The 25,020-nt window shown below is 43.8% G+C and overlaps 2 protein-coding genes across 2 annotated transcripts in view; both read right to left on the reverse strand.

The window, feature by feature from the left end:
* Window positions 1-16,721, reverse strand: part of LOC130913546 (mitochondrial import receptor subunit TOM70-like) — a 143,902-nt gene extending 127,181 nt beyond the window's left edge. Inside the window, exons 1-2 of the mRNA XM_057832225.1 lie at window positions 16,605-16,721; window positions 2,608-2,818 (exon numbers count right to left, since the gene is read on the reverse strand). Coding sequence (XP_057688208.1) covers window positions 2,608-2,730 — 123 coding nt within the window. The 5' untranslated portion in view covers window positions 2,731-2,818; window positions 16,605-16,721. The remainder of the gene's footprint in view (window positions 1-2,607; window positions 2,819-16,604) is intronic.
* A 164-nt stretch (window positions 16,722-16,885) lies between these two features.
* Window positions 16,886-23,462, reverse strand: LOC130913547 (uncharacterized). The gene is made up of 2 exons (XM_057832226.1): window positions 23,339-23,462; window positions 16,886-22,882 (listed from the first exon to the last, which is right to left on the reverse strand). The coding sequence occupies exon 2, from the start codon at window positions 22,633-22,635 to the stop codon at window positions 16,900-16,902; it is 5,736 nt and encodes a 1,911-aa protein (XP_057688209.1). The 5' UTR covers window positions 22,636-22,882; window positions 23,339-23,462; the 3' UTR covers window positions 16,886-16,899.
* Window positions 23,463-25,020: the final 1,558 nt, after the last annotated feature.

The raw sequence follows: 25,020 nt of genomic DNA on the forward strand, positions 1-25,020 counted from the left end.
AACCGTGACCTCAAAACCGAGGTACGTACCGAACCAAGATTTTTATGTACCGTTACACCCCTAGTGGCGAGTAGCGCCATCTACTGTCAGAGAGTATGAAAAAGAAACGAACAAGTCTCGGCACAAAATCAGATTGTTTTGGTTTTTTTTGGGTGAAAAATTGGATGTGTGGCGTGCGTGCTTGACAAAACAGGCAATGGCGTACCGCACGAAGGCTATTTTTAGACCGTGACGTCGCATCGTAAAGCGGAAGTAAAGCCGAAGTGGGACATTATAGACCCGCCCTCGTATAGACTCAACGTAAAAAGTGCTACTTTTCTCCGGTAATCTTTCAAAAACAAACATGCCGATCACGCATTGCTTTTTTGGAACTTGTAGAAACGACTCTAGACATTACGACCATGAAGAATGTTTTCCTCATACGTTCCCGGAAACCAAAAACTCAGGAGGAAAAAATGTGAAGACCGAATCAACTTGCGCGGACTTTAACACCAGCTCGGCGAATCCATTCACGTTTCATATGCAGTAAACATTATGTTGGGTTGACATGGTCTTTCAGAGGACAAAGAGGTAAGCCATTTTTATATTTTTAACTTCTTTTTTTAGCGTAACGTTGTGCCGTACTGCTTCTGTCTGACAATGAATGACCTCAAAAGAATTACAATGGTATCTGACTGCCACTGGTACCGTTTCTGTTATATATATATATGTATATATATAAAAAAACAACTTTAGAAAGGGGGAAGTGCAAATAAATTATAGACCCTACCCACGTGACGTCACAACTCCGCTCTCCTGACTGGTGCCGCCCACTTGTCCGTCAACACATCGTGTTGACCTGTTACGGCTACGTACATTCCTCCTATTTACGGCGTGTTTTTCTGCTCGTTAAAATTAATAATCAAAATGGTGAAGGCGTGTGTGGCGGTCGGTTGCAATAACAGAGAAGATAGACGGAGAAGACGGAGAGACTTGAAGTTCTACCGGATTCCGAGAGACACGGAGAGGAGAGAGCGAGATGGGTTGCTGCAATTCGACGAGAAAACTAGGCTCCAAACGATTACCACAGATTATGTAGTAGTCATTTTATATCTGGTAAGATGCATTTAATATATATTTAGAGGGTTTGGGGCTGACAACCACAATTAAGATCATTGCTAGGCTAATCGCCGACAACATACACGTATGTATGTAGTGAGAGTGCTATCGCTAAACCATATAAACATTAAAAGCCCTAGCTTCATTGACAAATGACATGAAATACATTAGACTTGACAGTGGATGTTAGCAAGAACAAAAGATTTTGAATTGAAAATTTCGTAACTCACCTTCCGAGCACAAGATTCCTGCCGAATTTTCGTGTACGAGGACCTGTTTCACCCAACCAGCAACGTAGCATTTATAAGCCTCCAAGCTCTTAAAGTTTTTGAAACTTTCGTGAGAATAGGCTGATTTTGTGTGGACAGGATAGTTGTAAATATCAGGGTCAGGCAGAGACGGCGAAGGCAGCCGGTCAAAAATCATCGATTTAGGCATCAAATATGGATCTGGCGACTGTATAGAACGAAGCTTTTCCACATAACGCCTTTTATGCAACACATCCAGTGAGTTTACGGCATCAGAAAGCACCGGGTCTTCCATGAAGTGCATTTTAAATTCCTCGATCAATTGAAACCAATGCTAATCCAGAGACAAAATGACGGACAAGTGGGCGGAACCATACAGCGAGCACGTGGTTTTGTGACGTCGGTGGGTAGGGTATATAGGATTAAGATGTGTTATCAATGAAAAAATTAAAAGTGTTCGTTGGCTGTCACTGAGTAGCATTTGCGACCGCTACACAAAGCTAACTAAATTACCCCCAAGAACGGTAAGAGACGTAGGACAACCAGAGGATATATAAGAAAGACAGGGCTGATGGTAAAGGATAGCTTGTTGAAACAGGAGAATGTCATTGTCAGTCGCGTCGATAAAAAAGGTAAAGCTATGCTTAGGTCGGCTCGTTTTTTTTCGTCTTATTCAGCCTTCGACACTAAAGCCATCTCTTTAACTGAACATTTTTATGTTCTTCCACATCTATGCCAGTCAATTTGGCACCAGGCACATCATTTTCAGAGAGAATTGGTAGGTTTTGCGCTGTAAACATCTCCTTCGTACACGATTTCCATTCATTTCCTATTAGGGACAAACGGTGGCTTTGTCCCAGCTTAGCAACCGTAGCTAATGCCATGAATATTAATGAGCGGAAGTGACGTGTTGCCTGCGGTACGCCATTGCGTGTCTCACGCTCAAAGCGTGAGAGTTGGCAGATCTGATTTGAATAAAAAGGTTCAAAACAGTTCGTTGACCATGTTTGGTTGTCAATAGGACATCATATTACAAATTTTGACAAAAAAATTTAGGATTTTTTTTTTGTTGTCGTCTTTTTGGTCCCAAAATGTTGATTTATAATTGGTCAGTGAAGAAAACAACAGTTTGGACATGAAGTTCAAGGTGTCCTGAAAAAAGGAACCAAACCAGGCCAATGCGAACAATTCTTTCTTTGAAATATAAAGGCAACATCAAAGGCATTCAAAATCAGCCAAAACGTGGAGCATTTAGTCCTACCATGCTGTTCCATAGATACACGGCTCTCACCCCGAGCACTATGGGCGCGCCGAACAGCAGAGCGAGCTGCCAACGGGGGACGCCGGTGCCTGATTGCGGGTCGATTGGCTTGGAGGCAGACATGATGAGCAACCGTGGTGTGGCTAGCTAGTCAGCAGCACTGGGCCAGTCGTCTTCTTTATCGTGTGCGCAGCGTACGCTGTGCGGAACTCTGGGATATGAGATGATGGAGGGAGATATGGGACAAAAAGATTTGTTGTCGTATTTACATATTCGTGTTCGTGTATAAAATATTTGTGTTCTTTTTTAAACATTCGTATTCATATTTACGGATTCGTGTTCATAATTAGGCCTTTGTATCTGTAAACACAAAATTCTGACGTCAGATTTTTTTGTGGGTATGTAAATACAACTCTCTTTTGGACGACTACGAATATATATATTTTTTTATTATTTTTATTAACACATTTATACAATTTTACAAACAAAAATGGGCTTACACATTTGCAACATTCTAAAAAGAAAACCACAAATAACCCTACATTATATTTTAATAAACAAATTCCTACTTGTTTGCCACGTTCGTATAGGGCAGTGTTTTTCAACCGGTGTGCCGAGTAGGGGTCGCGTTAACCGAATATTTTCCGTCGTTGACCGGTTTTTTAAAACGGTGACGGAAAAAACTGAAGTCCATCCGTCATTTTGACAGGTTGCAATTCACACCCCAGACCACAGGGTGGCGAGTGAGCATATTAATTAGCTATTGTCTCTCTTGATGCATGACGTCGTTGGCCTTACTTGGAAAAATGTCAAGGCAACTGAGTGTTTGCCTGGCACGGCCAGACTGTTCTCCCTGTATTTTTCAAACACTGAGAGAAAAGTCTGGGACACAGCCTCTCGAGTAGGTACAAAATCAATCGACAAATCAGATTTGTTTATTTGCGTGACGTGTTCTTCACGGGCAACGTCACTCTTGCGCGCCGAAATTCGTCTCTACAACAACACGGATGGCGGGAGAGCCGAGAATATGTTCCAATCTGCGGTAAATTCAGTTTTAAATGAGCTAAAACACATCGACACGAGGCATTGACAACAGTCTGTCTCGCGCTAGCCATGTTGAAGAAACTCCGTTCTCCTCGTATGTTTACTTCTGCGCGCAAGTCCCTCGTCCTGCCCTCGTCGCTTTGCTAACGGCACGTCTGCCTGTCGCTGATTGGTGCACTCCGCTGTCTGTTTGCCTCTATTAATTGAAAATGAATGAAAAGTAAATACTATTGAATATGTCATTATTATCATTTTAAAAATGTAAGTGACGGGTAAAAATAGATTATGACCGGATTTTTATGACACTGTCAGTCAAAATGACAGTCAACGAAAAAGTCTAGCGCAACCTCTGGTGCCGAGGTACACTAGTGTGCCGTGAGAAAATATCCAAGATCGCATTTTTTTGGTTTTGTTTTTACTTTGTCGGGTGGAGTTTGTAACGGTCACTTCTGTGATCCTCTTTGTTCCTTAGGACATCCACCACACGGTGGCGCCTCTTTATGTTGTATGTTCACTTTCTTCTTCAGTTGCTACCTACTTTTTGGGGAGTCAAGTGTGATCATGTGTACATGGCCCGTTGCACTCCCGAGTGACGAGTGGTTGAGCTGGATTTATTTATTTTTATCTATTAAAAGTGCATAAGTGGACGTCTGCTCCCTTTTTTACCTTTTATGCACTCATCCTGCTCTGCCACGCGTTACAAATGGCGCCCGAACATTTTTTCCCTGGACCTCAGTCAAGTTTTGGATCTGAAGGTGACTTCGACTGCCTCACGTGGATGGTTGTTGGCGATTCCTGTGCCTCTGAGGATTGGAGTTTTCCCGACCGCAGCCGCGACATTAACGTGAGAGGGATCCGTCTATTTCTTGGATGTGATGGTCCGACCGCTGTTTCGGCATTGGTTTGGGATCCGTCTATTTCCTGGATCGTCAAGCGATACGACCTCAGGCCCAGATGTTGCCCCACAATGGCGTCTGGTTAGGCTAATCGTAAATGGACCAATGCCCTTCACACTGACAGACTTGACCTGGAGTAAGCCGTTTCTGGTCGTTGGCCATGTTTTGTGCTGCTGTTCTTTGTTTGTCATGTGTTGATTTGGTTACCATGTTTGTTGTTGAAATTGAGGTTCATGTTTTTCAAAGCTTTTGAAGTTCAAAGAGTAAAAACCACCGTGCATTTGTTTTTGTTATTTTTCATATAGTCTTTGCCCTATGTGCCTTTCAGCCTTTACAGTTGTCTATGTATAGCATGCTGTTTAGCTGTTTTATGGTTCATCTTCAGCTGTGTACGGCTGTGGACAGCCTTTTTCTCATCGGGGGGACTATGTAACGGTCACTTCTGTGATCCTCTTTCTTCCTTAGGACATCCACCACACGGTGGCGCCTCTTTATGTTGTATGTTCTTTCTTCTTCAGTTGCTACCTACTTTTGGGGGAGTCAAGTGTGACCATGTGTGCGTGGTCCGTTGTACTCCCAAGTGACGAGTGGTTGAGCTGGATTTATTTATTTTTGTCTATTAAAAGTGCATAAGTGCAACGGGCCATGTACACATGATCACACTTGACTCCCCAAAAAGTAGGTAGCAACTGAAGAAGAAAGTGAACATACAACATAAAGAGGCGCCACCGTGTGGTGGATGTCCTAAGGAACAAAGAGGATCACAGAAGTGACTGTTACATAGTCCCCCCGATGAGAAAAAGGCTGTCCACAGCCGTACACAGCTGAAGATGAACCATAAAACAGCTAAACAGCATACTATACATAGACGACTGTAAAGGCTGAAAGGCACATAGGGCAAAGACTATATGAAAAATAACAAAAACAAATGCACAGTGGTTTTTACTCTCTGAACTTCAAAAGCTTTGAAAAACATGATCCTCAATTTCAACAACAAACATGGGCAAATATGGTAACCAAATCAACACATGACAAACAAAGAAGAGCAGCACAAAACATGGCCAACAACCAGAAACAGCTCACTCCAGGTCAAGTCTGTCAGTGTGAAAGGCATTGGTCCATTTACGATTAGCCCAACCAGACGCCATCCTGGGGCAACGTCTGGGCCTGAGGTCGTATCGTTTTGACGATCCAGGAAATAGACGGATCCCAAACCAATGTCGAAACAGCGGTCGGACTATCACATCCAAGAAATAGACGGATCCTTCTCACGTTAATGTCGCAGCCGCGGTCGGGAAAACTCCGATCCTCAGAGGCACGGGAATCGCCAACCACCATCCACGTGAGGCAGTCGAAGTCACCTTCGAATCCAAAACTCGATTGAGGTCCAAGGATAAAATGTTCGGGCGCCATTTGTAACGCGTGGCAGGGCAGGATGAGTGCATAAAAGGTAAAAAAGGAGTAGACGTCCACTTATGCACTTTTAATAGACAAAAATAAATAAATCCAGCTCAACCACTCGTCACTTGGGAGTACAACGGACCACGCACACATGGTCACACTTGACTCCCCCAAAAGTAGGTAGCAACTGAAGAAGAAAGAACATACAACATAAAGAGGCGCCACCGTGTGGTGGATGTCCTAAGGAAGAAAGAGGATCACAGAAGTGACCGTTACAAGTTTCTGTAGGAAAGAAGGAGTAGGTAGTGGTATTGCACGTCGCTTTTAAGAACTGCTCGGATTTGTAGCCGTCAGCCACCTTGCTGTCCGCGACAATGTGGACCCCAGCACGTCTACTGTATATCATTTGATCACACTCGTCAAGTGTCAATATACACGAAAGTGTCCTTTCCATTTTATCCATATATGATGATCAGGGGCACCGTATAGGGGGGAAAAGTGAGACGATTCTAAGAGCCCATGCCCTGATGGGGGCCCAAAAAGAAAATTAGAACATTGGTTAATCGTTTGCAAATTTAAATATTCATCATTATAATTTTAATAGTAATAAACAAAGGGTTTTGTTTTCTTGTTTTGTTTTTGGCAAAAAGTAAACACCCAGAGAGCATATGTATTGCCAGCCACCCCTGTATTTTCATTAAATTGTTTCGTCCGCCCTTCCTTCAATTAGAACGCGAGCAGCGGTGCGCTGCGCACTTACACCAGTCAATGACTCGAAGCGCGCAGAGCGCGTTAGTGCAGAAATGTTTTCAAAACAAAAATCGTGTTTTCAAAAGAGGAAAGAAAGCAAAACAGGAGATGGGTGGAAAAGGCCAACAGGATGTGACAAAGTACTTCACAAAGGAAGGTTGGTGTCTTGTGTCAGTGTAGTGCTGAAAATTAACCTGTTATCTTAGCTCCGAAGTGAGGTGCCAGCTCACTCCGTAAGTAATACGGGATTTTCCCGGGCCAATGCACCTATTCAAAAACATGAATTCCAAATCATGACGACATTTTTTGGTATCCTACAGATGTTGAAAATTGGTGTGTACTCTATAGTGGAGATCGCGGGTTTCCAGATGAGGCTAAGTCTACTCCATAATGAAATACTGTAATTGTTTGCTAGCTAGTGTTTGCTCCACTTTGAGCTTACTTTTAATCAGTACAGCAAGGCAAGGCAAGGCAAATTTATTTATATACAGGGGTGCACATAAGTGGTCCGCATGCATACTGGACGTAGACAAACGCGCTGGCCCTCAACGGCTTCCATACGCTTTTGCGTACCGATGGCTGACCACTGTATTTGCGGCGGACACGGGAAAATAACTTCTAAAAATGTCGAAGAGGCAGGCCACACTGAGTAATTACTTCCGTGTTCCCCCACCCCCGTCAAAAGACAGACAGACGACAGAGACGTCACCGGAGCTACCGAAAAAAAGGACTTTTGCTGAAAAGTGGCTTCCAGAGGTACCATGGCTAGAAGCAAATGATGCTCGCACGGAAATGCGGTACAAAATGTGCCGTGAGAATCCCAATGTCGCCGATAAGAGCAGCGCATTTTATGTAGGGTCAAAGAATTTCAGCCATCCAAACTTTGAAAAGCACGAAAAAAACAGAGCATGTGGCAATTAAGCAAACTATCGATGTCAAACAGGACCCCACTCGCCCTATGGACATGTGGCGGAATAATGGTAATGAACAGCGACATGCACTGACAAACGTGTTTTTGCTCGCATTTTACAAAGCTAAACATGCACGTTCAATGAGGTCTTATGAGGAGGACATCCCACTTTTAAAAAGGCTTGGAGTTAATGTGGGAGCCGCTTAATGCCCTTTATTTTGAATTGGTGCTTTTATGTTTATTTCTTTACATTTCACTTCAAAGTAATGGCAATTTTGTTGTGCCAGTTGATGTTAATCAAGCATTAATTGTTAATATAATTATTTAAAGTTAATTGGCTCTAAGTAAAGCTTGTCATAAATTTATCACATCAGGCGGGTCGGCTCTCAAGCTCAATGAGGACCAAGTCACATCTCCAGGTCCTCCTCTGAGAACCTGGGCAAAAAAATTATGTGCACCCCTGTTTATATAGCACAATTCAACACAAGGCAATTCAAAGTGATTTACATCACATGAAGATCATAAAAATCCCATTTAAATCAACACAACGTAAGAACCAAGACAAAAGATCGCATTTAATCACAGAATAAAAATAAATAAATAAATATAAAACAAAAATAAAAATAAAACAAAAACTACTATTAATAATAATAATTGAAATCAGCAATGGAGATTAGCACAAGAGGAATAGAAAGCAGGTAGATTGAAATATATAGACAGTTATGGATATGCAGTGCTAAACAAAAGCGTTTTTAGCCCTGATTTAAAAGAGCTAACAGTTTGAGCATACTTCAGACGTTCGGGTAACTTGTTCCAGAGGTGAGGAGCATAATAACTAAATGCTGCCTCACCCTGCTTGGTTCTTGTTCTTGGAACATGCAGAAGACCGGTTCCAGACGACCTTAGGGGTCTAGATGTCTCATAGGAATCTAACAAGTCAAGCATGTATTTTGGTCCAAGGCCATTAAGTGTTTTGTAGACGAGCAGTAGTATTTCATAGTCTATCCTTTGACTCACTGGAAGCCAGTGTAGCGATTTCAAAACAGGTGTGATGTGGTCCAGCTTCCTTGTATTTGTGAGGACTCTGGCTGGAGCATTCTGTACTAACTGCAGCTTCCTGACTGATTTTTTATCAAGACCTGTAAATATACCATTGCAATAGTCCAATCTGCTGAAAATGAATGCATGCATAAGTTTTTCCATGTCTTGTTGAGTCAGAAGCCCCTTAATTCTGGTTATATTTTTTAGGTGGTAATAAGCGGATTTAGTGACAGACTTTAGATGGCTATCAAATTTTAGGTCTGAGTCAATAATTACACCAAGGTTTCTGACTTGATTTGTAGCTGTAAGTGACATTGTACTAAGTTGGCTGCTTATCTTTGACCTTTCCTTTTTTGGCCCAAAAATGATCACCTCTGTCTTCTCCACATTTAACTGGAGAAAATCCTTAGCAATTTCTTCATATTAAAACAGTTGTATACTGTAATGTATACTGTAGTCAAGGGCGTAGGTTTGGTCTCAACATTGGTAGGGATGATATTTCAGCATAACCGGCATGTACACTTTTTGCTCAGGATGGGACATTAGTAATACCAAACAGATTGGGTGAACGGAGGTCAGGGCTATATTTCTCAACAATATCAACCTCATCAATTGATATACTAAATCAGGGGTGCTCATGACGTTGATCACGATCGACCAGTCAGTCACAAAGCTAGTGTGGGTAGCTCATGGCACCCCCCCCCCCCCAAAATCCTTTTTTTTTTAATGTACATAATCAATTATGATTGTTGTGTGGATGTTGTGTGAGCTACGTACGAGGTTATGCAGCACCCCTCTCTCTCTCTAAGCAGCTTTTTGCTAACGTTTTTCTAGTTCCATAGTTACCAGCAGAGGTTACTACATTTCTCAGTTTATTTAATGTTAACAGTAGAAAACACAAAGAGAAGGACCTGTTTTACGAAATTTTCAAGGTTCGCAGTGAGTAAGCAACAGGCACACTTTTGCTTAATAGACAATGTTTATTGATTAGAAATTGCAAATAAATGAATAAATGAAGTTTAATTGATTACAATCCCACAAAAGCAAGCAAAAATCAAGCATAACTCAGAATAACAAACATAACTCAGAATAACTACAACGCTAGGTCTGAATTGTCAAAACCCCCCACGATGCAGTTAAAAACACACAAACACACATAACAATGGCGCTAGATAATTAGTTGTCGAAGCTAAAATATCCCCACACCAAAGTGCAATGAGTTCCCTGATGACAATGAATCAAGCTCTTACCTGTCGACAATGAACGGAGGGCCACACAACGTTCCTGGTTTGAGCAATCAAGGAACTCCGGCCGAGCGACTGACGCGTAAAATCCTCTGACCGACCCTAGGTGTGGCCCGGAAAAAGTCCGCTCTTTATAGGCATATGCCACGTGAGAACAGAGGGGGCTGACCCCTGCCCTCAGGAGACATATTGCCTGCCCAAACATGGTAAATTTAACATGTTTTGCTCAACCTCTGAAGGAGATGAGTCTCGTGTCCAAATATGATTGGTCCACTCGTTGCACTTTTGAGCAGCATCATATATCTTGGTTACTATAGAAATGAGCTAAAACTTGAGTCAGAGTGGCGAGCATAACCTGATAAGAAGTTGCATTATCAGTCCAAAAGAATGTGTGCACCTAGAGCACACAGTTAGTTACTCTTCTCAAAGACAGTTGTGACGCAGTTAAAAACAGTTATGTTTATATGTGTATATGGATCAATTCGGGTCACAAACAAAAAGGTCACAAGATCACAAGAAAGGTCATAAAAAAGGTACAAGTGTTTTTTCCCCAGTTCAGGACCCTTCTCTCAAAGCAGCTTCCTACTTGAGTTTTGCAGGTTAGCAAGTTCACACAGTTTAATGTTATGCTGACACTGATGCAGGTTGGACCTACAGTAGCAAAATTAATGGTGTGTTCCCCACTTCCAAAACAATGATGTCTTTTTTAATTTCTAACAGTGGCTGCTGCTGGCTGAAAAAAAAAAAAACTTCTCATAGCTCTAATATCTAATGTGGGTGTGTGTGAGGGTTAAATCATCAGCCAACCAAATGTGCGTTTAGGAGGGGGAAAATGGACCGGCACATTCAGCAAGTGAAAAGATGTACGTGTACATCTAAACATAATAAAAATAATTCACTTAATAATGGTGGGGTCAGTTACAACAATTAAAACATATGGGAAGACAATATAAATAACCTATATAGCTCAAGTCATTACATAATGCAAATAAGGTTGCTTGAAAGTTGGTGGGGGCAATTTAAGCATCCTGAAAAGTTGGTAGTGTTTTGTCCCAACCGTCCCTAAGCAAACCTACGCCCTTGACTGTAGTAGTTAAGTTCAAACAAAACATTTATTCTAAGTCATTCATTATGGTATTTGCTTTGAGAATATTTCGAATAAAAATATATTTAGATTGTAAAAGATGGCCTTCAGTACATTTCTTATATCACTCTGATATCACTCTATTCATTATTGCTCTATACGCTGTATGTTTACATACCGTATTTTTCGGACTACAAGTCGCTCCTGAGTATAAGTCTCACCAGCCATAAAATGCCCAACGAAGAGAAAAAAAACATATAAGTCGCATCGGAGTATAAGTTGCATTTTTGAGGGAAATTTACTTGATAAAATCCAACACATAGAACAGACATGTCATCTTGAAAGGCAATTTAATATAAAAATACAATAGAGAACAACATGCTGAATAAGTGTACAGTGCATGAACAACGAAATGCGAATATACTGTCCGGCTACTGCTCGATTCTGGCAATTCAGCGGGCTAAACTCCCAAATGACGATGCTGGACGTCCGTATAATTTGCTGAATCAATTCCGTCCTTGATACCAAACAGGTTCGCGTCAATGTAAATAAATGATAATTAGGTGCTTTTACAACAATGACACATACGGTTAGCATGCGTTCGCTAGCATTAGCACATCGTTCAAACAACCACACAATTGGCTCTAAGTGTCTGATCGCGGGTGGAAAACACACAACAACTGAAAAGATGATACACACAGGCGTTGCCTCTGTAGAGATATTTTAAAGCATAAACAATGAACGTAGGTTCGCAGCCGTTTTTCTCTCTCGCTAACTCGCCCACTCACTCAGTCAGAGCTACGTAGCTGTCAGTCTTCTTCTGGCGTGTGAGCGCTCTTCTTCATGTAAACACGTGCGAGTGCGCCCCCACGTGGGCGTGAAAGCGCCACAAACTCAAAGCATGCATTTCAATATAAAAACGTCAAAAATACAATTGAACACACACTGCCAAAGACAGAACGCGAACATGGCCATAGCTATTAAGAGTTATTCCGATAACTATAGCATAAAGAACATGCTAACAAGTTTACCAAACCATCAATGTCACTCCAAAACACCAAAATAACATGTGAAATGATATCATTCATTCATTCATTCATTTTCCATGCCGCTTTTCCTCACGAGGGTCGCGGAGGTGCTGGAGCCCATCCCAGCTAACTACGGGCAGTAGGCAGGGGACACCCTGAACTGGTTGCCATCCAATCGCAGGGCGAGATGATATCATAAGGTGTTAATAATTTCACAAATAAGTCGCTCCTGAGTATACAGTTGTGGTCAAAAGTTTACATACACTTGTGAAGAACATAATGTCATGGCTCTCTTGAGTTTCCAGTTATTTCTACAATTCTGATTTTTCTCCGATAGTGATTGGAACAGATACTTTGTCACAAAAAACATTCATGAAGTTTGGTTCTTTTATGATTTTATTATGGGTTAACAGAAAAAGTGATCAAATCTGCTGGGTCAAAAATATACATACAGCAACACGAATTAGCAATTTCTTGTGAGTGATTATTGACTTGAACAATCATTGACTTGAAAAAGTCAGGAAAGTCACTTGGAGCCATTTCAAAGCAGCTGCAGGTCCCAAGAGCAACAGTGCAAACAATTGTTTGTAAGTATAAAGTGCATGGCACTGTTTTGCCACTGCCACGATCAGGAAGAAAACGCAAGCTATCACCTGCTGCTGAGAGAAAATTGGTCAGGAGGGTGAAGATTCAACCGAGAATCACCAAAAAGCAGATCTGCCAAGAATTAGAAGCTGCTGGAACATAGGTGTCAGTGTCCAAAGTCAAGCGTGTTTTGCATCTCCATGGACTGAGAGGCTGCCGTGCAAGAAGGAAGCCCTTGCTCCAAAAGCGGCACCTTAAGGCTCGACTGAAGTTTACTGCTGATCACATGGACAAAGATAAGACCTTCTGGAGGAAAGTTCTGTGGTCAGACGAAACAAAAATCGAGCTGTTTGGCCACAATGCCCAGCAATATGTTTGGAGGAGAAAAGGTGAGGCCTTTAACCCCAAGTACACCATGCCTAACTTCAAGCACAGTGGTGGTAGTATTATGCTGTGGGGCTGTTTTGCTACCAATGGAACTGGTGCTTTACAGAGAGTAAATGGGATAATGAAGGAGGATTACCTTCAAATTCTTCAAGATAACCTAACGTCATCAGCCCGAAGATTGGGTCTTGGGCGCAGTTGGGTGTTCCAACAGGACAATGACCCCAAACACACATCCAAAGTGGTAGTGGAATGGCTAAATCAGGCTAGAATTAAGGTTTTTGAATGGCCCTCCCAAATTCCTGACTCAAACCCTTGTGGACAATGCTGAAGAAACAAGTTCATGTCAGAAAGCCATCAAATTTAACTGAACTGCACCAATTCTGTCAAGAGGAGTGGTCAAAGATTCAACCAGAAGCTTGCCAGAAGCTTGTCGATGGCTACCAAAAGCGCCTAATTGAAGTGAAAATGGCCAAGGGACATGTTACCAAATATTAGCGCTGTTGTATGTATATTTTTGACCCAGCAGATTTAATCACTTTTTCTGTTCACCCACAATAAAGTCATAAAATAACCAAACTTCATGAATGTTTTTTGTGACAAAGAAGTATCTGTTCCAATCACTTTATCAGAGAAAAATCTGAGTTGTAGAAATAACTGGAAACTCAAGAGAGCCATGACATTATGTTCTTCACAAGTGTATGTAAACTTTTGACCACAACTGTAAGTCGCACCCCCAGCCAAACTATGAAAAAAAACTGCGACTAATAGTCCGAAAAATACGGTAAATATATTTTCATCTTAAATTAATGCAGAAAATGCACAAATTAGTGTGTAAAGATTCACCAGAATGCAGGAAATTACGGAGTTGATACTCTAAATGTGTGTGTGTGTGTCCCGGCACTTTTGGTGGGGCCCAAAGTGATATCTTTTCATGGGGCCCAAAATCCCTGGCAGTGCCCCTTATGATGACCGTCAATCCCCACGTGTTTTATTCCAACACATTGTCAAGGACAGCAAGGTGGCTGATGGTTAGAAATCGTAGCAGTTCTTGAACGCGTGACGAGCAGCTATGCTAAACGTTATCTCCGAACGAAACACCCGCCGCTTCAAAACAAAACAAGTTTCAATGGACTATTTTGTTCGCCTTTGCGTAAACAGAGAGAAATGGGGAACTTTTTAGAGAAAAACTAGAAAGGTAAATGAGAAAGCCCTCAAAGTTACCAGTTACTGAACTGAACAAAAAGTCCCACACTGTGGCAGAGACCTTAATACTAACTGCCCGCCATAAGCGGATTTTAAGGGGGGGCGAAAAGAGTCATTGCATGTAATTGACTTTCCTATTTATGATTTTAAAATAAAGAATTTTCTGGTAAAATATTGTCTATAAAAGTTGTATAGCAATAAAACAAACAAAAAAAATTAATACAATTAACTTTTTTTTTTTATAATGGGTCAAAATGATTTTTCGAACAGATCATGCGACTATTGTAATTATATGAGCAAATCATATCTGCATGTTCGATTAGTAATGTCTGATCGTCACAGCACACGGAAGTTAAAGATACACAGCGAGCTCAAGACAGCTGATAAAAAGCCCGCCAGTGGACAGTTAATGTTGATGATGCCTCTCTTCTGTTCTGTAACTAAAGATCTGTCAGTAAAAAACATCAACCTTTCAGTAAGTTGTCTTATTGAAGAAACCCACAAATGCAAAGAAACACAACTAGCACCTTAGACGGACATTTACTTTGCTTGGCCAAAACCACCTGAGGAACGAAAAGGCAAGATGGATAGCTATTCGTAATTTTTTCAAACCTAAGCTTTCAAAAGTGACAACAACTACTGAGCAAGAACCAAGGATTGAAAATGTGGACCATGAAAAGCCAGAGAGAACTGCCTAAATGGTGAGCGGAGTTTAAAATTTGCACCACTAAAGACGCTAATTGTACAACAAATTTTGCACCCTGACAATATCTTGTTCCCAAAGCTGTTGTGGCGGTGAATAAGCCCTCTTTTACATTCAACTGGATTCTCAATGTTATCCACAGGTGTTAAATAAACAAGTAACATCGTAAAACATATATGTTCCACACGAATATGGCGTAAATTCATGCTTAACGACACGGCGAAGACGTAAACAGTGAGAGAACGGCGTGCAGTTGTTGTGTGCAGCTAACATGGCAATATGTGTCTGAGGAGAACTTTTCTACATGTCCGTCCATGATCAAACCTAAATATTCGTTTTTTGTTTAAAGAAGTTTTGTAGTGTTTACTTTGCAACCGCTGTACTCGCGTCCATTTTTAACATAAAGTTGCAATTTTTGATGGTGTGCGATATTTGACAGAACACCTGTTAACACCGGCGGGCGTACCATATTCAATGGATGGCGATCTTGGCAAAAAGCATAGCTGTCCTAAGTAGCCTGATTAAGAATTCCACTCAAAAATGATGGAAAACAAAAAAACGCTTATTTTCAACTTATTATTATACTTATTCTTGGAAGTTAATTTTATTGCTGAAACTGCGTTTCGGGTTCATCAAGATGTTGTGCCCCCCTGCCCCAAAAGTCAAACTCCGCCTATGCTGCCCGCAAACCCATTGTCAGCAAGATGCTCGACCATGATGAGGTAAAAGACATTGCTAAAGTCCTCCTGTCTGATAATTTTGAGCTTCTCAAGCCTAACTGCTATATGAAAATAAAAAGAGAATTGAGCGCTGTTGACGAAGATTCCTGCCAGGATATCGGCTTTGTGTTCATCTAAACAGGCTCGGGTTTCACACTGAGTAAGTATAACTATTAAGACATTATTTTACAATTAAATATACTGTACAGAAGGTAATTTTGGAATGTTTTTTTGTATGTGATGTGCCGTGAGATTTTTTCCAAAGTAAAACAGTGCTGTGACTCAGAAAAGGTTGAAAAATACTGGTATAGGGAATGGAACGTACTACGTCATTGTTCGTGAGGTGAGGTTCTAGGGCTAGTTCGTGGTAAGGACTAACTGTAGCCAGGATGGTGTGCCGGTCAGAGCACAGGAAAAAAGGCATTGAAACCACTGCTGCTTTAGAATGGCTTTAATTTGCCTTAAATTGTCCAAATATTCCTTGATGTACAAATGAGGAATTTAACTCCACAGGACGTGAAGTATAAACCCAGGTATAAAACCAGTCTGAAACAATAAAAGGAAAAAAGGAATAAACTCAATTATTATCATGCATTTCAAATTAATCAAGAAAATACAGCCAAATGCACACATTAACCAAAAAGCATACAATGACTGACTTAGCTGACAATAAATGGTCTAATGAGGTCATCTAGCGGCCGTAACGTGAACTACCGTCTGATGACATCACAGTCTCCAATACTAATTTTCCCCAATACCAGTTTACAATACAAATTTAACACAATCTCAATTTAACACAGGAAATAACTCAGGTCATGCAACATCCACATCCTACATGCATCGCGAAGGTATAAAAACATAAACAATGCACATATAAACCACTCCATTAGCGCCCGTTAGCGATAGCGACCGTTAGCGATCGATGCTAATATGCTAACGAATCCACAAACGTCTCAAAAGGAACTAAACAGACGAAATACACCTGTATAACAGTTCACCTACTTGTAATCATTCACTGATGTGCCTGGACGCACACCAAGGAACGAGGAAAAGGAAGGATTGCACAGATTAAAGATGCTCAATGTGCTCAATGCTCAGTTGCTTACTAGCCAACACTAGTAAAAACCAGGCCTTGTCAGATAGCGACACCCACAGGAAAACCGCGGGAGAACAACTTAAGAAAATAAAATACACCTTAATCCAAAAATAATAGGAAGAGGGCTGAGCCTTTATTACAGCCGCCCCCAAATGTGCATGCACATTTGCTTCCAAATAAAGGCATCTTTTCACAGAAAGTCTACTCTTCACCGGATGGAAGAGCTGGCAACGACACCAGGCGAGCAACGGGACGGGTGTAGACATGACCTTTAACGTCCACATCAGCTGACCTAATACACCCATCATCACTCCTGTGGACCTTGGTCACCTGTCCAATGGGCCACGAAGCTCGGGGAAGCTGTGGTTCCACAATCATGACGACGGCCTTCTCTTGGAGCTCGGGGGTAGCAGAGTGCCACTTTTGCCTGATGTGTTGGGTAGGGAGGTACTCCTTTATGTACCTTGACCAGAATTGGTCAGCAAGGACTTGTGAGTGCCGCCATCGTTTCCGACTCAGAGTCTCTGTCTCTGGATACACAACTTGCGGAAGCGATCCATCTGGCCGCCCCATCAGCAACGTGTTCGGGGTCACGGGATCGATGTCGGCAACATCACTGGAGACGTATCCAAGTGGTTTGGAGTTGAGGATAGATTCTACTTCCAACAGAACGGTGAGGAGGACATCTTCGTGGACTGGTTGTGCTCCAACGCCGGTGTGCAGAGCAGCCTTTACGGAGCGGATCTCCCGCTCCCACACTCCACCAAAATGAGGGGCCGCCGGGGGGCCGAAGCAGAACCCGATCCCCTGAGAAGCAAGCCGCCGCTGCAGGGCGGGAGCCATGCCAGCGAAGGCCTCCCCGAGTTCGCGCTCTCCGCCCTTGAAGTTGGTCCCCTGGTCGGACCACAGCTCGGCAGGGACTCCCCGTCGAGCGATGAATCTGCGTAGAGCCATCAAGAACGCGTCGGCATCCATACTCTGCAGGAGGTCCAGATGAACTGCTCGAGTAGTCAGGCACTTGAAAATTATCCCCCAGCGTTTCTCATGACGTCTGGCCACTTTAACCAGCATCGGCCCAAAACAGTCAACTCCAGTTGAGTAGAAGGCAGGCTTGAAAAGTCTAAGGCGGGCGGTTGGGAGATCCGCCATTTTGGGGATAGATGGTCTAGCTCTCCATCGTCTGCATTCTACACAGGAATGCTGGTGTCGGCGAACTGCTTCTCTGCCTCGGAGGATCCAGAAGGACCTACGCATTTCGGCGTAGACTCGCTCTGGACCGGGATGATTTAGGTCTGCGTCATACTTCTGGATGAGCAGCTTAGTGACAGGATGTGAGGGGTCCAGAACAATTGGGTGCAATACAGAGTCACTGAGCCCTTCAGAACGTCGTAGTCGACCACCTACCCGTAACAAGCCAGAAGATCTGTCCATCTCAGGGGATAAGGTCAGCAGGCGACTTTTAGAGAGGACTGGCTTCCCCTCGCTCAGCAGCTTAAAGTCCTCAGGGAATGACTGTTGTTGGGCCTGCAGCAATACCTCTCTCTCAGCACGCTGGTACTCACGTGCACTTGGTGAGGACCCAGGTGAGCTTTGTCCCTGAAGCTCCTGGACTTTGGCTTGGATTAGCTGCTGCCATGTATCATACACCGGACCACTTGAACTGGTGGGTGTGGTAACTGCCAGGGCGCAGAAGGTGGCCTTGCGGAGTTCAGACGAGTCGGCAAGTGGCTCTGTCACGGGCTTCTCGGGCCAGGTGTCCGAGCTCTGTTGGAGGAAGGGGGGTCCCAAAGACCATCTGTTAGGTTTTGCAAGGTCTCGCAGGGACTTACCCCGCGTCAGGTCGTCGGCAGGATTATCGGCTGATCCGACGTAGCGCCAGTTGCAGTCCTGAGTGAGCTCTTGGATCTCAGTTACTCTCGTCCCAACGAACACTTTGAAACGGCATGACTGGGATTGTAACCATGCCAGGACAGTAGTGGAATCAGACCACAACACTATTTGAGTCACTTCCAGGGTCAACTCTTTCTTGAGGAGGTGGGCGAGCTGTGCCGCTACCAGTGCTGCACAGAGCTCCAGGCGGGGAATGGACTGTGTGCGTTTGGGAGCGACGCGTGATCGTGCAAGGATGAAGGACAGCTGCACGCGACCCTCTCCATCTTCGGTTCGTAGGTAGGCGACAGCTCCATACGCCTTTTCCGAAGCATCAGCAAAGATGTGAACTTCGTAGGACGTGCTCTCCAGCTTGGACTCTGTGGAAACATAGGGACGGGGAAGAGACACAGCAGGTAGGTATTCAAGCTCACCCTCCCAATTAGACCAGGCCTGCACCAATTCAGAGGGGAGGTTTGCATCGTCCCACCCACGCTGTCTGTCCCAAAGCTGCCTAACAATAAGCTTGGCTCGAGTAGAATAGGGCAGCAAATAGCCAAGGGGATCATACTGAGAGGCTAGGACTTTGTAGATATTTCTCAGAGTCAGGGTTTCATAGGATACAGGCCTGTGCTTGTAGCTCAAAGAGTCTGTCTCCCAGTTCCAACTAAGGCCTAGAGTGGATTCTTGGGGGTCAGCATTGTCTTGAGTTAACCACTTGTCCAAACTCTCTGACCGAGCCTCCTGAGGAAGGTGGCTCAGGACAGTTGCGTCGTTACAGGCCCACTGACGCAAGTCAAACCCCGCTGTGGCTAACAGGGCTCGAAGGCGAGTAACTAACGACTTAGCTTGGTCTGGGGTGCGTAGGCTTTGTAGACAATTATCTACATAAAAACAGTTCTCCACGGAAAACTTGAGGTCGCCCTCAGTGTCACCTGAATTCTCCACGTGACACTGCAGAGCATAAGTTGCGCAACATGGACTGCAGGTTGTGCCGAAAGGAAGAACATGCCACTCAAATACTCGGGGGGTTTCATCCACATTCAAGTCTCGCCACAGGAATCGGAGTAAGGAGCGATCCTCAGGGAGTACGCGGACTTGGTGAAACATGCCCTTTATATCTCCACTGACAGCTATCGGGCGCTCGCGGAATCTCAACAATACCCCCAGTAAGGAAGCTCCGAGGGTTGGGCCAGCCAGGAGGTATTGATTGAGGGACTGTCCAAGGAATTGGTGAGAACAGTTGAAGACTAGGCGGCACTTCCCATTATGGCTGACAAGATGGTGAGGAATGAACCACTCTTCTTCATGTGGCGTCTCTGAGGTGACTTCACGTACTGCACCGGAGTCTAGGAGCTTCTGTATCTCTTTCTTATAGGCTTCAGCCTGGGTAGGATTTTTCTCTAGACGTCTTTCGGTACTGCGCAGCAGTGGCATAACAGAGTCTCTAGTGGCTTTGAGGAGCGGCATGTCTGGATGGCGAAGCAGGGGTGTAGCGTACCTTCTTGTGCCTTCCACATTGACACGTACAGTTTTAGCTTTGAGCAGAGCCACTGCCATTTTGTCTTGCTTTGACCGCATTACTTCCTTCTCTGGTCGATGAGGGACCGTGTCCATTTGCCACAGCCTCTCAACATGTTTGTACAGCTCTTCAAGCTGGGGTGGGGAAGAGGTGAACAAACACTGTACTGAGTTGGTGTGCCGCCCCATGGGCTGAACTGGGCCTTGGAGAGTCCACCCTAGTCTGGTGTGGATGGCTGCAGGGCTGCCAGGCGGACCTAACCTGACTGGTTGGATCGGTGTGACTAGGTGCGGCTGATCTGATCCAATCAGAAGTGACGGTTCCGCTTCTGTGAAGGCAGGAATGGGAAGGCCTTGGAGGTGTCTGAACTTCTGCTTAAGGCGTTCCACCGGGTAGGTGTGTTTGGCGAGGCTAAGGCGGCTTGCAGTGAACGCACCTTTGATCTGGTAGCTTGTGTGAGGATTGGTAGCGGAGGAGATGCGGAACGACACTGTATATCCAGGAAGCACCTCAATGTCTTGCCTCACTGTGCGCAAGGGAAGGTCTTCGGGTATGCCTTTAATGCCCAAAGCTTTGACTGCACTCGGTAGGAGCATCGACCTTTCAGACCCGTCATCTAAAATTGCAAAGGTGTTCATGGTCCGGGCTCCGTAGTGAATGAGGATGGGCACAACCTTTAACATCACTTTATTCCCTGCGTCTGGGCGATCGAGGTAGAGGGAACGTGAGGAAGAGCTAACTAAACAGCTCTCTTCTTTAACTGCCACTTCTTGGGGGCCCCTCTCTGGCTTGGCATTTATCTCATGGAGGGCGAGTAGGTGCTTGCCCTGGCAACGGCTGCAAGGCTTCTTCAATGTGCAATGGACCGCTAAGTGGGCGCGTGCGCAACGCCAGCAGCGTTTATTAGTCTGAATCCATTCTTTCAGCTGCTCTTTGGAGAGCTTGGCAACCTCAGTACACTGACTAAGATAGTGTTCGTTGCTCTCACAGTAGGCGCAGTAGGCATTGGACTTAGACTTCACTTTATTGGCTTTACTCTGTGAGGGGTAAACAGCGGACTCACCGGCTCCATGCAGGACACTCACTGTTTGTTTGGCAGTCCGGCTATCATTCCTCACGTTTGGCCGCTCCCTGCTAGCCTTGATACCAATTTGACTGTCGAACCCCTGACACCACGACTCATAACGAAGCCACTCAGACAGGTCACAGAGGGTGTGGCTAATTCCTGACTGCTTGAAAGTGTGTCTTCGAAAGTCTGCACGCTGTTCGGCGGGAAGCTTGCTTAATAGGCGTGCCACGTGCGAGCCACACTTCAGTTCGATTTCCCCAGCTGGACCGAGGGTCTGCAGCAGGCCCACCAAGGATTGTATCTGGAGAGAAAACTTTTGAAATGCGGCAATGTCACCTCGCTTGACCTCCGGGGCTTCTAGGACAGCAGCTATTTTGCGAAGGGCAAGTTGATGCGGTTGACCAAACTTTTCATGGAGGGCTGCCATGGTATCAGAGTACGGAGTGGGTGAGTTCAAATAGGCGTCAGCAATAAGCCTGGCTTCTTCCAACCTAAGGTGATCTACCAGGATTTGGTAACGGAACAGCTCAGTGGCATTGCCTGGAAGCAGGTTTTCTAGTGCTATACGCAGTCTTGCGAACTCACTAGGGTCTGGGTTGCTGAACTTTGGAATAGTGGGATTTGGCCCTCTATAGACTGACTCTGATATCATGGGTGACACATGGCTACTAGGAGGACAACTGTAAAGGTTTGAAGGGTGCTGAGCTGGTCGTGTTGAAGGCCATGTCATGGGGTTTGCTGGAGCGGGCATCGAACACGGAGGAGGTGGAGCAGGCCATTCGAAGTCGTGCGCTTGTTCTTGAGGAGAGGAGACGTGAAGGAACTGATTGGTGACATCTTCTCTTTGATGGAACTGTCTGTTACTTGGCAGATCTGGTTCAAGCTTAGGCCAGGGTGGAGGAGGCAAATCATGTTCTTCCCGAAGGTCTGCTTGGAGGGAGTAGCTAATTGGCGCTACAGCACTGGAGGGATGCTCTGGTATCGCAGCAGTGCGAGGAGGTTGAGCCATGTCCGTCTTCAAAGAGCGGGCAATGTCTATCAGTTCCTTGATCTCATTTCGGGCTTCATTAAGTTGCTGCATGCCTGACTTGAGCCACTGTTGTGATTGGTGCAACTTTGCATTTTCCTCCTGCATTGCTTGGAGCGCTTGAGGAAAGTGGTGGTAGCTGTCATATGAGCTGTCCAAAGGTGATGCTCTAGATGGGGTTCCATGCAGGTTGTCCCATTCTGCGTTGGTCCACCGATGACGACTTGGGGCTAGCTGAGGCGTCTCGAGGTGAGCAGCATTCCCATAAGATCGACGGTGGGGAGGTGTCCGGAATGGGGTGGCTTGAGCTTGGTACTCCAAGAAGGGTTGTGGTGGTCCAGCTCGTGAGTGGCTTCCTATGTAATCCACTTCATAGTCGCGAAGCGCAGGAGGAGGCCGGGTTTGTCTCTTAGGTCTCACAGCAGGGTTCACTTCTTCCACTGGGTCCATCCTGATTACAATTATCCGGCTCGAAGGACCAAAATGTTCGTGAGGTGAGGTTCTAGGGCTAGTTCGTGGTAAGGACTAACTGTAGCCAGGATGGTGTGCCGGTCAGAGCACAGGAAAAAAGGCATTGAAACCACTGCTGCTTTAGAATGGCTTTAATTTGCCTTAAATTGTCCAAATATTCCTTGATGTACAAATGAGGAATTTAACTCCACAGGACGTGAAGTATAAACCCAGGTATAAAACCAGTCTGAAACAATAAAAGGAAAAAAGGAATAAACTCAATTATTATCATGCATTTCAAATTAATCAAGAAAATACAGCCAAATGCACACATTAACCAAAAAGCATACAATGACTGACTTAGCTGACAATAAATGGTCTAATGAGGTCATCTAGCGGCCGTAACGTGAACTACCGTCTGATGACATCACAGTCTCCAATACTAATTTTCCCCAATACCAGTTTACAATACAAATTTAACACAATCTCAATTTAACACAGGAAATAACTCAGGTCATGCAACATCCACATCCTACATGCATCGCGAAGGTATAAAAACATAAACAATGCACATATAAACCACTCCATTAGCGCCCGTTAGCGATAGCGACCGTTAGCGATCGATGCTAATATGCTAACGAATCCACAAACGTCTCAAAAGGAACTAAACAGACGAAATACACCTGTATAACAGTTCACCTACTTGTAATCATTCACTGATGTGCCTGGACGCACACCAAGGAACGAGGAAAAGGAAGGATTGCACAGATTAAAGATGCTCAATGTGCTCAATGCTCAGTTGCTTACTAGCCAACACTAGTAAAAACCAGGCCTTGTCAGATAGCGACACCCACAGGAAAACCGCGGGAGAACAACTTAAGAAAATAAAATACACCTTAATCCAAAAATAATAGGAAGAGGGCTGAGCCTTTATTACAGTCATTGTTTGGATACACCGTCATGTTGGCAATATACTTTCGGTCCGGCAGACTCAACGCAGATTGTAACCAGTCTTGCAGTTTACTTCACAGTAGGATATATATTAGGGGTGTCAAACGATTAAAATTTTTAATCCAGTTGGAAAGATAAGACACAAGATGGATATACACATTCAATATACTGTACATAAGTACTGTATTTGTTTATTATAACAATAAATCAACAAGATGGCATTAACATTATTAACATTCTGTTAAAGCGATCCCTGGATAGAAAGACTTGTAGTTCTTAAAAGATAAACGTCAGTACAAGTTATAGAAATTTTATATTAAAACCCCTCTTAATGTTTTCGTTTTAATAAAATTTGTAAAATTTCCAATCAAAAAATAAACTAGTAGCCCGCCATTGTTGATGTTGATGTCAATAATTACTTACACAATGCTCATGGGCGCTGAAGCCTATAGACCAGGGGTCTCAAACCGATTCCACAAAGGGCCGCAGTGGGTCCTGGTCTTTGTTCCAACAGATCCAAAACAGACAGTTCAACCAATGAGGTTTCTGCTAAAGTAAGCAGCACCTGACTGCAATTAACTGATTACACTTGTTAGACACCAGATTGGTGAAAAGGGATTGTTCTCGTTTGGTTGGAATGAAATCCAGTACCCACTGCGGCCCTTTGAGGACCGGTTTGAGACCCCTGCTATAGACCCTACTCACCAACTTCACAGAATGAAGTGTCGCTGTAAGTGCCCCATATTGTCCGTCATTGTTTATCCGTATTCTCAATGGTTTCAATTTGTCGTGCAATTTATAGTGCAATTCATGGAAGCCCCGGTGCTTTCAGACGCTGTAAACTCATTGGATGCGTTGCATAAAAGGCGTTATGTGGAAAAGCTTCAGTCTATCCATTCGCCAGATCCATATTTGATGCCTAAATCGATATTTACAGAAAAATATGGCATATTTATAGGTGTTTTGAATTGGGATTAATTACGATTAATTAATTTTCAAGCTGTAATTAACTCGATTAAAAGTTTTAATCGTTTGACCCCCCAAATATTTTTTTAATTAAATCGTTTTCTAATTGTATTTAATGTTACAGACAAAATGTCTTACACTCATCCAGAGCCTTTAGTTTTGGTTTAAAGATTGGTTCATAATAACAACAAACATCCTCCCCTGCCATTTATTGTCGCACTCACAAAGTGTGGCACCGAAAAAAACTTGGAACATTGTCAGCATTGTCATGTTGGACAATAAAAAAAGATACTTGGAGGAATTGAATTGAGTTTTATTCATTTTTTTTTTCTTAATGGATTGCCAAAATGTATATGATCGGGAAAAATTATTGGGAATGATTGGAATTGAATCGGGACCAAAAAAAAGCAATGGGATCGGGAAATATCAGGATCGGCAGATACTCAAACTAAAACGATCGGGATCGGA

Source organism: Corythoichthys intestinalis, chromosome 3 (genome assembly GCF_030265065.1).
Source record: "Corythoichthys intestinalis isolate RoL2023-P3 chromosome 3, ASM3026506v1, whole genome shotgun sequence".
NCBI classification, from domain to species: Eukaryota; Metazoa; Chordata; class Actinopteri; order Syngnathiformes; family Syngnathidae; genus Corythoichthys; species Corythoichthys intestinalis.

Bases quoted from the DNA above. Each gene is read 5' to 3' on its own strand.
- LOC130913547 (XM_057832226.1), bottom strand. From the start codon at position 22,635: ATGGACCCAGTGGAAGAAGTGAACCCTGCTGTGAGACCTAAGAGACAA.